Source organism: Mesocricetus auratus, unplaced genomic scaffold (assembly GCF_017639785.1).
Source record: "Mesocricetus auratus isolate SY011 unplaced genomic scaffold, BCM_Maur_2.0 Super-Scaffold_100010, whole genome shotgun sequence".
In the NCBI taxonomy this organism is placed as follows: domain Eukaryota; kingdom Metazoa; phylum Chordata; class Mammalia; order Rodentia; family Cricetidae; genus Mesocricetus; species Mesocricetus auratus.
Window position 1 is genome coordinate 50908255 of NW_024429194.1, and position 12926 is coordinate 50921180.

The window sequence follows — 12926 nt, forward strand, 5'->3', positions numbered from 1 at the left end:
TACTCTTTTTTAATAACATATTTCCTGAGTTTTGACCTTAGGATACTGTATAATCCCCCCAAAAGCACCAAAACTAAACCATAGTTTTTAAGAAGCCTTATAATGTTAGGATGTGAAATTATAGCCGTAAGTGCCAACTCAAGGAACATCATTTGAAGTTAAAAATAGTGCTGAGTTGTGTCTAAGAATATATTTTGCCTGTGAAAATGTCTCTGAGTGATAAAGTCAAGAGGCAAATCATGATGTGTGTATAATTTTCCTACATCCCTGCTCTGGGGCCTTCGATGATTTGACTCAAGTAAGGATGCTTTCACCTGCAGAATCTATTTTGAATTTTCTAGTAAAGATCTTGGTGGTCATTAGAAGGGAAGGCAGGGCTACGTCTCAAGTATTATTCAAATAGTATGGAAGTTTTTAAACTTTTCGTACTGGGACCCACCTTTGTTTTTATAATTGATGACTCCAGTAATGTGTCATGTATATCAGTATTACCCTATTTAATGATTAACCTTTAAAAATTAAGTGTTTTCTAAGTTTTAAATAATTATACATGATATATTTATAAATATGTAAAGGATATGTCTTATGGAAGTATATTGCTAAAACCTGATACACCAGTTTTTTATATACATTTGGAGATATTTTAATGTCTACTTTAATGCCAGGCAATTAGATTCTCATAATTGCTTCTGCAAAATTAATATAATATGTGGTTGAAGTCTGATAAAGAAAATCGTACTTCAGAAAGACATGCAATTAGAATAGCATTAGATATTTCAACAAGCATTCCAGATAATTTTGTAATTCTTCTTTGATACTTTATCAAGACTTTTAAAGTGATGGTATTTTGAAGGTTATTTACAAAATGGAATTGACTCAACCTATTGGTGAATATTTCTTTTTCTTTCTTTTTCTTTTTTGCTTTATTCATTGGTCTCCATTTAACTTTGGCTAGATCTTTCTACCATTTTCTAACTGTAGCATTGTGTATTAGTTACTTGGAGAATATTAGTTTGTTCATTTACGTAGATTTTATGAATGTTGAGGAATCTTCTTTTTTTTGAGACTTCTTTATAAACCGTTTATTAGATTTTTTTATTATTTTATTTTTAAATAGCTTGTTTTACATGTCAATCCCAGTTCCCTCTCCCTCCCTCCTCCTGCACCCCCCGTCCCCCCATCCTCCTACCCTATTGCCAATTCCTTTCACATAGGGGATATCTAGAGTCTGTCATTTCACTCAGGGTACGGTCCAGGCACTCCCCTAAGAGTCCAGGCTGAGAGAGCATCTTTTCAGCCACCATCAGTTATTACCAGGAAGCTTTTGATGTATTAGGATGTTGGTAACCTTATTGTGGTAGTTATGCTTTTCCAAATTCTAGTTTTTACCTCAAAGGTCAATCTTTCCATTAGAAGTAAATACTGTCAGGTATTTTAATGAAAAATCACAGGTTTAGCTTCGTTCTCTGTGTTTATGTATGTGAGCTGAACAGTGCTATAGTCAGTTTGATGATACCACCTTGACTACCACAGGCCACATGGCTCCATCTTAATATTGTGCCATTGGTGGAAATTGTAGCACAATCAAAGCAATGAGCAAGTTAGTAACATCTCAGTTGTGCTACTGTGATGTAGTTTTTATGTCATGGGTGTCTTAATACAGCATAGGGCATTCACAGAGGTTAATGGACCTTGCTTGGAGAACCATTAATGAGGAATATCTCCCTGATAGTACACATGACCTGTGTATGTAGAAGATACCATTTATGTAGGGAAGATACCATTTCAAATGGGATTCCAAGGTTCAGTTGTGTAACAAATGCTCCAGAGGCAACTTCCATGTGCCAGGTGCTGTGGTAAGGACACACTTGTGAGGTCTATGATAAAGGAAGTAAGAGAAGCTACTATCATGTCTGTCCTTGTCTGTCTGTAACATTAAGGTGTAAGGACCAGCTACTGAAATTGTTTTTAATAATAAGCATATTGTTAGAAAAATGCATGAGGAATTTAGTATTGGCCTTTAAGTCTTCTTCACATTTTAAAAATGAAAATTGCTTGGAGCTAGAGAGATGGCCTAGCAGTTAAGAGCACATACTGCTCTTCCAAATTTGATTCCCAGCAACCACATTGGCCAGCTCATAACTACCTATAACTCCAGCTCCAGAGGTCACCTCTGCCCTCCACCCCAGGCACCCTGCATTCACATGTACATACATATGCACAGATAATAATAATAATAGTAATAATAATAAGAAATCCTTTAAAATGCAAACTGCTAATTATAAAGACTTTGTTTATGACAAGACCTCTGTGAAACACTTCATATGTATCATTTCACTTAACTGTTCTTAATACTGCAAAAAAAGGTCTTTCAGGATGTCAAACACTAAGACTCAGAGAATACTGTGCTCAAGAGTTTCAAGGCTACTAAACAGTGGTACATGTTGGAATAGAAACTGACTTGAAACCAGAACTTTATAACCCCAAACTTCCTCTTGAAACTTCTACACAGTTGTATCTTATGGGTTATCTAGTGCCCTAGAACTTTTTGATAAAAGAGAAATAGCAACAAAATTAATTAATGTATATAGTTCTGTCCTCAGATAGGTACTTGAATCAGGTCACTACATATGATGACAGAGGCTAACTTACTACATGTAGTTTATAAAAAGGATTAATAGCAAGAAGAAAACTAGCTGGCCCCCAACAGGGATAATAGCAAAGTTAGAATTAATGACTGGAGGATGTGGGATTGGCTCAGAGCAAGACAGCCGAGGCGTCCTGAGGACTCACTGGAATCTAGGCATGAGATGTTCAATCTGTAGTCCGTGGCCCAATGGGTAAACTATGAATGCAATAGTTAATTCTGCCTTTTATAATCATCAATGTTAGGTGTTTCCCCTGCTGAATTTTTGAACTAAAATTAATAGTCTCTACTACTGGTATTGATGGGGTGAAGGGAAACTTGCCACTAAGTTTGTTGAAACCTCAATTACATGAAATTTTATATATAGTAACGGTTAAAAATAATAGCATGCAATCATTCTTCTACTGGGTATGCTTCAGTGGATTTATGCCGGAGGACTTGCAACCAATTGTTCTTGTTGGTAAATGTACTTCTCTTGGAATTTTTGATGCAAGAACGCTTTCCTGTTTTGATTGAGCCTGTTATGTTTTATTGGCATAGATGAGGTAAAGCCAGTAAAAGATACTTTGACTTTAATACCAAATAGATGTAGGCAAAAGGAATCTTGTCCATGTTGTTGTCTCCTGCAGCCTTGCCTTATGCTCTGAGCAAGGCTCACTGCTGTGGGTGAACCTTGTCCTGTAGAGCCACAGGCGGCCACCTGGGAAGCCGTTTAACCTGTTACCATGCTTCCATCGTCCTCTACCGTCACCTCCTTAATAATTTCTCATTTTCTCTATATAAAAACGACCACAAAGTCGTGGCTTATTTTAAGTAATCCAGTTCACCCCATAATGATACAGTGAATTATATACTTTCCTAAACTTAATCATTCAAGATCTTACTTCCTTCCCTGCAGGCAAGAACCATTATATTTTACACATGGCTCCCAGCTGGTTTTCATTGAGGCCTTCAAAATCTATTTGAACATGGAGAGCTTTAAGAGGAGCGCTTTATCTCTCTCGGTCAGCTTTTGTCATGGTACCGTGAGGTCCTTCTGTTTTCCAAGTTTTTAGCTTTAAGGCAGAGAGGCAACATGTGTCTATATTGTAGCTGTGCTTTGTAACTGGTCAAGGGGCTTTATGGCTTTATTGGGGAGTTGGCATCCCTTTCAAATATATTTACAATGTTTCTTCCTGCATTGCTATTTTCATATCCATTCATGTATGTATGTGTCAAGTTTCAGCCCAGAGAGAGTTCAAAAAATAAATAAAAAGGAAGTTAACCAGGCTTTGAACATCCAATTCATTTATGTCCTACCCCTAGCTTCCTTATTCACCAACCCTTAATAGTTTTATCTAGAACTCCTCATTTAAAAGTCATCTAAATTAATAGGGCCAGTTGTAGATACCCCATAACTATTTGATGATGGGATGTACTTTTTTCTCTGTCAACTCAAGGCTAGTTGTTTCAAACACAATGGTAAGCGCCCTAGCTGAAGAAGGTAGCCACCCATTAAATGTAAATACAATTCCTTTGAGGACATATCTGGCTATTTTATGCTAATGTTCCTGTTTGGGATACATTGATGAGACTCCAGTAGCACATTATAAGCTGAATATTTTGAATTTAGTATATGGGCGTACAGGTATTTGCTCGTCTGTCTTACAATAGTAGCCCTTTACAGCTGGAGCTCTGGTTTTTAGAATAGATTATATGATTACAGGTCTCTTAAGGGTATTGCATCACCCTGATGATAGAATGCCAAGCCCTCCATGCTCCAGTCCTGGCTCCATCCCCCTTCGTTGTCACCATTCTTTGGCACTGGGCTGTCTATCAGTATTTTCTGTGAGTGTGGAAGTGCCTTGTGCCCATGCTGTCCATCTTGATATTATAGTTGGGACCCATCCAGGCACTTGAGAAGTGGCTAATGTGACTGAAGAACTCCAGTTTTCTTTTTTATATTTAATTTGTTCAAATGTGAGTGGAGGTCTGGAGAGACAGCTCATTTGTTAAAGTGTTTGCCACACATGTACTAGGACATGAGTTCATATCTAGGAGCCATGATGGTGTGTTTGTAATCCCAGCATTGAAGGGGTTGAGACAGATGGATCCCTGGGTCTTTCTGGCCAGCTAGTCTAGCCTTCTCGGTGAATTCCAGAGCTACAAGAGATCCTGTGTCAAAAAGGGGGAGTGGGGAGTAAATGGTGCCTGGGAATAGATACCCAAGATTGAGAGACATCCACACATATACTCACACATTTGCACACCCATGGATAAGTAAATGTCAAAAGCTGCATGCGGTCTTGGCTACTGCATTGGAGAGCACAGCTCCAATGGCTGGCCTTGTTTTTCAGTTACTGCATGCTTGTCCTTTCCTTGGAACCTTTTTGCTTGCCATGAATTTGAAGAACAAGTCAGCAACAAGAGAGGAGAGTACCTGGGAGACTTTGAAGAGAGGAAATGGAAGAGGAAAATGACAATGATCTCAAAAAATTGAAAACAAACCTAGCCATCCATAAATAACAAGTGCCCAGTGAACTCCAGAATGGGACTGCGTGCAAGGGTGTTCACCAAGAATCAGTGAGGTGACTCTCCTAGTACTCCATGGAGACGCAGACTAACCTTGACTCATTCTACTGACTGAAGGAGAACAGGGAGCAGCATACTGTGAGAAATTCAAGCAGGGAAGTTTAAACTCACTGGAACGAGTTTACAAGTCTGTCCTGTGAGAAAGAAAAATGCTGAATTTGAGAGAGAGAGAGAGAGAGAGAGAGAGAGAGAGAGAGAGAGAGAGAGAGAGAGAGAGAGAGAGAGAGAGAGAGAGAGAGAGAGAGAGAATTGAATTGTATTTCCTCGTGGCCAGCACCATCTTGTAAGTGAGACCATCTTGGAATGAAGAACTCTACCTTCTATTTGCTCCATGTACTATCTTTCATAGACTTTAGATAGGTGCAAAATTATTCAGATCTTTTGCTAGAAACCACCTAGAGATGTGAGTTCTTTGTCTAGAGGAGGCAGAACATTTTGGAAAAGTAAAGAGAGCTGGGCGGGCTAGACAGCTAGATCATTTCATTCCAGATGTTATCCGTGCCGTGGGTGGGAGTGTAAAAGTAAAAGGCTCAGCCCATTAGTAACTTTAGACATGTCCATTTGTCTTCTGTATTTTGACTGTTCTTTTAGTGTCTGTTAGAAGGTACTAGATTTGGTACCTAAATTCCTTCATGCGTGTATTGTCATACCCACCAACCCACTCATCTGTATTCTTGCTCAGAAACTGTATTTCACTTTATGGGAACTTTTGTTGCTAGTATTTCTTTTTAGAAACACCTTTCTGGTCTATGATGGGCAATGTCCCTTGGTAGCCCATGTTTTTTTTCAGCCTTGCATCTCCCTGTATTCCTGCCTTCCAGTTTAGAAGCGTATCCTATGATGCAGCATGCTTCCAGTTGGTTCTTGCTCCAGATTATACCTTTATGAGCAATTGTAGGATTACATTTTAATTTATTTATTTTAGAACTGCCTGGAGCCAAATAAGCCTCGAGTAGGCACTTGCTGTTATTATTGTTACTGAGTTTTTCGTATTTGCCTTCTTTGTACATTTGTATTGTTCTAAGAAATGAGGGGAAGTAGAGTAGTCCAACTGGTAGGGCCTAAGGAGAACAAATGCTATCATGCAGAAAGATTATAGTAACTTCAAAGTATAGTTTTGGAAAATCTCTTTAAATCTACTCAAGGCACAATGGAAAGCCCCTTAAGAACCAATCTAATTATTCAATTAAATGGAACCGTTCTGCTGACTTTTACTACAGAAGGCAAGCATAATTTAGAAAATGAGTATTTTAATTCTCTTTTGTTTTCCAATTAACACAGTTGCTCTAATAGGGACCACTCGCGCTTGAGCACATGTCCTGCTAGATTGTGCTTTGTCCCTAATTCCAGGCCTCTTTCTCACCAAAGCTGAGACCCTCACCTGTTGCCACAGTGGCTCATTTACTGCCATGCTCACAGTGCCCACATCATGGACCCTGAGCACATATCTTCCTGCCATCAAAGCCACCACCTCGAGCTGTGGGAGCCTGCAATGCAGCCTAGTTTTCCCTAGCGGGGATAATTAGGATGTTGGAGGAACAGAACTCTCACTTTTTTTTTTTTTTTTTTTTTTTTTTTGCTGATGCCAGCTTTACCACAGCAGACCACATGAGCCTGAGCTTGCTTTTAGTTGAAAGTAGTGAAGAAAATGCTAGGAACATTGCCTGTTAATTTGTCCACACTATTTGGATGCCAGTCCACTGTTTTATAGTCCTTTGTCTTGGATTTGTTTCTGCCACCAGCCACCAGTTTATTACAGTAGTTAGTCTCACTATGTAGCCCAGGTTGGCCTTCTGTTTGTGATCTTTACTCTCAAATCCTCCCGAGAGCTTATACAGATTTGGGCCACCATGTATGTGTAGCTCTCAGTTGGTGGTAGTTACTGGAAAAGACTTAAACTTTTTCTGTTGTTGCCATATTTTATCTCCTCTACTATTCATTAAACTATAAAAAAACAGGCGTTTTCATATTGGTGAGAAAGTATGCTTTTCATCATAGGCCTCTGGGACTGGAGCAAAGAACACAGATTTTTTTTTCTTTCACTGTTCATATTGAAGCTGATGTTGGTTCTTAGCTAAACAGTGGGCCACATGGCTGGTCCCTATCATGGGAGAAATGGGGATGCGGATGACACCAGGGGAGATCATTTTAAACGTAACTATGTACATTTTTTTCTATGTTGCTTGGGCCTGATTATCCCTGGACTCTGTGTAGTTTGGGAAAACAGTTTATAAAACAATAGAAATTGTAAGGAAGAAATGTATGCTGCTATTTTAGTGAACTTGTTATGGTAGAGAATCTTGAGAGGGGACAGGAAGGTGGGTACTGTCTGAGCACAGGAAATGTGACCCTCAGCTCTGTACATGACCTCACATGTCACAGCAGGGATAGGTCAGCTGCTGGTGATGGTCTAGGTTCCTCACTGGTGACATTATCCCTTCCAGTCTTCATGAAGCCCTGTCCCAGGCCTGGGATGATTGCTGAGTAGGGTTCTTTGGACAGTCTCCTTGCATCACTGTCTTTCTGTAGACACACTGACATGTTAATATGTTTGTTCTAGAATGGGAAGCTTTTTCATACACCAATATTACTGAAGGTGTGGAGCTCAGACTAGAGTTACCATTTTAAATAAATGTGTGGTATAGGAAGAGATAAAAAGAGGATTATTTATGAAAAAAGAAAGAATTATCCTAATTTTAACAGCTAGCTAGTAAACCTTACAATTAAAAAATAGAAATTTGGAAGTATGCTCAAAACAGAGGGTTAATTAGCTTATCGTGATATTAAAGTGCCCATCTAAATGTGTTTAAAAGTCAATTAAAATTTAAAGCATACAGAAGTTATATCTTTAAATTACTTTGAAATTTGCATAATATTATTTAAAAATAATTGCATTTAAAGATCAAAAACTGAAAGAAGAGAAAATTCTTCCTAGTTCTGCAAAGGATGTGTTTTCTGGTTCATCTATTTCTCTATATCCCCCAAGGAATGATGAGGATGAGAATAGCAGTCATTCCCACTGACTGAAAGTTTGCACCAAGCCAGGGATGGGCTGACCAGGATCTCCAGGGCCAAATCCAGTCTTAGCTGGGTGCAGCTGAGCTCATTCGCTCAAACTGAGTAGCGCTGAGCAGTGACTATGGCCTGGAACTGGAAAGGTCCATCCCTCCTTTCAGAGCACTGTAGTGTAGACACATCTCAAGTGGCCACTTCTTTAATTTTTTTTTGATATATGATGAGACAGCTGCTGGAAGCCATGCCCAGCTAAGCAGAGGAGTCTAAGGTTGAACTGTGCTGTCTCTGTCATTAGTGTGTTATGCAGGTGTGGTTACAGGTATAGATGATCCAAGCCAAGCTCCTCGATGAAGCCATGCTCCAGATGACCTCAGCCAAGTGGCTTAACTACCTCACAATGGAAATGCCCATTTATGTAATTCCTTTGATTTTTTTCTTTCTTTTTTGTTGTTTTTGAACAAGGTCTTACTAGTCTAAACTGGCATCAAACTTGCAGAGTAGCCCAAACTGAGCTTAAATTCATGGAAATCTCCCTGCCTAGGCCTCCTACATGCTGGGAATGTCAGCATTACACCACCTTATTCTGCTCAGATGACTCTGATGGACCCCACAGTTTATACACGAGAATCTAAGTCTTTGTAAATAAGTTCTAGTTTACAAGTGGCTCTAGTCTAAATGCAGTATGTGGGAAGCGGTACATGGTACAAAGGTCTGGTGGCTTTGCAAAGTAAGATCCCAGTCACACTAACCTTCTCACCTTCTGATTATCAGGTCCTTCATCGACAGCAGTCCCAGCCAACCAAGGAAAGCTCCCCTCCCAGGGAAGAAGCGCCCCCACCACCCCCTCCAGCTGAAGACAGCTGTGCCAAAAAACCTCGGTCTCGCACAAAGATCTCCTTAGAAGCCCTGGGCATCCTTCAAAGCTTCATCCATGATGTAGGTCTCTACCCTGACCAGGAAGCCATCCACACACTCTCGGCCCAGCTGGATCTCCCCAAACACACCATCATCAAGTTCTTCCAGAACCAGAGGTACCACGTGAAGCATCATGGGAAGCTGAAGGAGCATCTGGGCTCCGCGGTGGACGTGGCAGAATATAAGGACGAGGAGCTGCTGACCGAGTCCGAGGAGAACGACAGCGAGGAAGGCTCGGAGGAGATGTACAAGGTGGAGGCGGAGGAGGACAACGCGGCAGAGAAGAGCAAGGCAGCTCCGGCTGAAGCCGACCAGAGATAATGTGAACTCCAGCAGGCAAAGCAATATATGGGTCCAAGGACTTTCTGTTTTCATTTCTTAAAAAAAAATCCTCTTGGCTGTGTTTATTTTGTTTTGTTTTTAATGTGTGTTTTTATTTTTCTTACCCTTAATGGCATTCCTCTGTCGCACAGGATAGCCTATAGACTGAGTAAGCTCAGTGTTTCCGAGTCAGGTGTCGCCTTGGCGGGGACACTGGGTGTCAAACTTTTACAATTGACTGGACCATAATAATGCTAGTCACAGGAGACTCTGCCTTCATTTTCCTTGTACTTACGGAAGATACACCAGGCACGTTCCAGGATGGAAAGACCCACGAAATAAATGAGGGAAGCTACGAGTGTGTGTATATGTATATGTACATATCTCTATATTTACATATATATATTAAAAATTGCATGGGACAGAGAACTTTACAATCTGAAAGAATAGACTGTGAAATGAGTTCTTAAAGAAAAGACTTGTTTATGTATAAAAAAAAATACCACTTCACAGTGAGTCGCTTTGGCTTTTTGAGAAACTGCGGCCTGCTCTCAGGGTGGGGTGACTATTTTTGAATTCCTATTTATTTTGTGTGTTTGTCCCTGATTTTTTTTTAAATTCTATGGCTTCCTACTGGCAGCTTAATGGGTAATTTTTGAGGTATGTATTTAACAAATTAACACTGCCAAAATAAAAAGTAAGAGAAAGAAGGCAAGAAGAGAGTGAGAGAAAATCAGGGCATGTTAGAAACAATACAAGACAAGTTACTCTTAAAGATATAGTGCACACTTTAAAGAAACGACTCAACGACGTGACCCTCCATATTCCGTTATTGAGCGTGTCAGCACTGTAGCCAAACAGGTGCGTTCTGTCGAATTCCCAGCCAAGTCCAGTGCAGAGGAAACTTGACCGTTAGCACAGTCTCGACAAATGACATTTTGACATGGGACTTACGGAATTCATGCTGTGAGCCACATTTTATTGTGAAGTTTATTTACCCGCTTGTGGCTTCAAATCTTAAAATTATTAAGCCTGCTCATTTAAAATTTTTAAATTGTTGGTTGTTGCTGACTTTTTTTTTTCCCTTTCGTTTGTTTCTGGTTTTTGTTTTTGTTTTGTTTTGTTTTTAAATAGAACATAGTTCAATGTAATGTTAAGTTAGATAAAGAAGTTTCTGCCCAGTTAGAGGAGCTTCCGCTCCAATAAATCTCCACCGGCCCTCTCCCTGAGTGTTTTTTACTCCTCTTCCATTTTGAATTTCATTTTCTTCGTACACATCCCATCAACTTTAGCCAAACCTCTGCAGACCCTGAATTCACAACGCCGCCTCCACACCTTCCCCTGCCATGGCAGCCCTCACAGGAACCTGGTTTTAAATCAATGTGCACCTCCAGGCAATAGAGTAAGTGAAGCAATTTCAGCAGAGTCACCTACTCCTGGGAAAAGGAAATACTGTCCCAGTGCCCCACATAGCCCTTACCTGACGTCATGCAGAACTAATGCCAACGGGCTGTTGTGTGGAATGAGCGATAAAGCTACAATCCACTACAGTTTGCCAAATCTCCTTCAGTTTCCTATTAGAAACAGTAGTGTTACCTTCCAGTTCCACTGACAGCAATCGCAGAGGAGACCTCCCCCTTCAGGACTGGCCTCCTGAACTTACTGCAGGCTTGAGGTGGCCACTCAGCAGTCCCACACGGTTGGATTTTGTTTTTTTTTCGTTTGTTTGTTTGTTTTTGAGTTGTATCCTCATGCAACCTTGTCAAAGACCTCATGCAATATCACTTTGAAATTTATTTTCTGTTTACTACACAAACATTGTAATATAACTGTTAATACTATTTATATATTTGAAAGGTATAAGAGGTAGGAGTTTTAAAAAAAAAAACCTCTATGTGTAGATATTAACTCAGAACTTAACACTCTACAGGGAGAAGACACGTTGCAATACAAGCTAACTCTGGCCGCTTAGTAACCTCTGGAGTTCTCAAAGGGACATTTTCCTGTACTTTTTCAAATAATGATGTTGAAAATGGTTACCTTGACATGAGTGTCATGTATCTTTGCAAAAGGATGGCTGTTTGCAGTTGAGGCCTGGGCCCACCCTTCCTGTTTCTGTAGATGCTGCAGCTTAATCAGAGAGTCCACAGTTGCTGCTTCCTGATCTCCGAGTTACTCTTTCCAAATTGTCTTCTGACACTGTTGCTGACGTCACCCTGTATATGTCCTAGGCGCCAATTTTTTTGCCAAGCTCTTACAGGTGGTTCATCGATTGATGACATCCGCATTTGGTATCTTTTACACTTCAACCAAAAATTTATTAGGTATTTTTCAATGCTAAGTCTTGCCTTTTATTTTTTAATTTCACTGCCAAGTTTGCAGTGATTCTAAGTGAATCTGTGGGCATTTTAGCCTGTGGTCTTGCCAGATCTTTGCGAATTACAATGCATATATGTCTATTTATTCAATATCTGTCATATAATATCTATTTGGAAGAAGAAACTTTCTCTTGTAGTGCCTCTTGACAAAGCACAATTTCCCGCCTTTTTTTTTTTGTGAAATGAAGAAAAAAAAAACAAATTGTGTTTTATTGCAGTATCAATAATGTGAATAAGGATTAACATATTGTAAATGTTCTTTTTTTCCATGTAAATCAACTATCTTTGTTATCACTAAGTGATAATTAATTTTTAACTTATGTGCATCGTTAGGCTGTTAGAATTTTTTGGTTGTTAAAATAAAACGCATTCAATAAATCCGACTTTGTTTGTCAAATTGCCCTTTCCCATTTTAATTCTTCACTGGAACAAGACCTGGAGAATCTAAGAAAAATCTGTACCCTTCCTTTAGAAGTAAGACCACGGTACCCACAGTTGCAGATGTTCTGAGCTCTGTTCGGTGCATGGCTCTAATTGCATATGGGAATAGTATGTGTCTCTCAGCATATATAAACACATGCATGCTCACATGCTGGTGTGGGCAACCCTGAGAGTCAGTTATCCCACCGTCTTGTCATATACAAACAAAGTTCAAATGTATAAAGATGTATTTATGGGCTCACTTCTTTATTTTTCTAGTGAATATTTTCTGTTTATAATTAAAAAAACCACAAATGACTGCGTGTCAGGAAACTTTTGGAGCACATATGTCCATGGTTAATGGACATAATAAAAGTCTTTTATATTTAGAGCTCGGGTACCATAATGTGTGCGGAGAGGAATGCCAGAAGGATTGATGTATCTGAGAAATGTGCGAAAATGATTTTTTAGAAAGTGCTTACGATGGAAAAAATTACTCAAAAGACTAAAGTTAATAAAGAAAGAGCAAGTCTTTAGCTGCAGAGAAAGTAAATTAAAAAATGATTTGGGTTTTTAGATATTGTTGATTTTTCCTGCCGTTTTTCTTCCTTTACCTCTCGGCTTTCATGGGTGTGCAGATTAACTTTTCTTTCCTTTTC

General features: G+C 39.5%; 1 protein-coding gene across 7 annotated transcripts in view; it reads left to right on the forward strand.

The window, feature by feature from the left end:
- Nucleotides 1–12230, forward strand: part of Satb2 (SATB homeobox 2) — a 174348-nt gene extending 162118 nt beyond the window's left edge. For all 7 annotated transcript variants that reach the window (XM_040753598.1, XM_013121125.3, XM_005080901.4 and 4 more), the window contains one exon: nt 9005–12230. In XM_040753598.1, coding sequence (XP_040609532.1) covers nt 9005–9469 — 465 coding nt within the window. In that variant the 3' untranslated portion in view covers nt 9470–12230. The remainder of the gene's footprint in view (nt 1–9004) is intronic.
- Nucleotides 12231–12926: the final 696 nt, after the last annotated feature.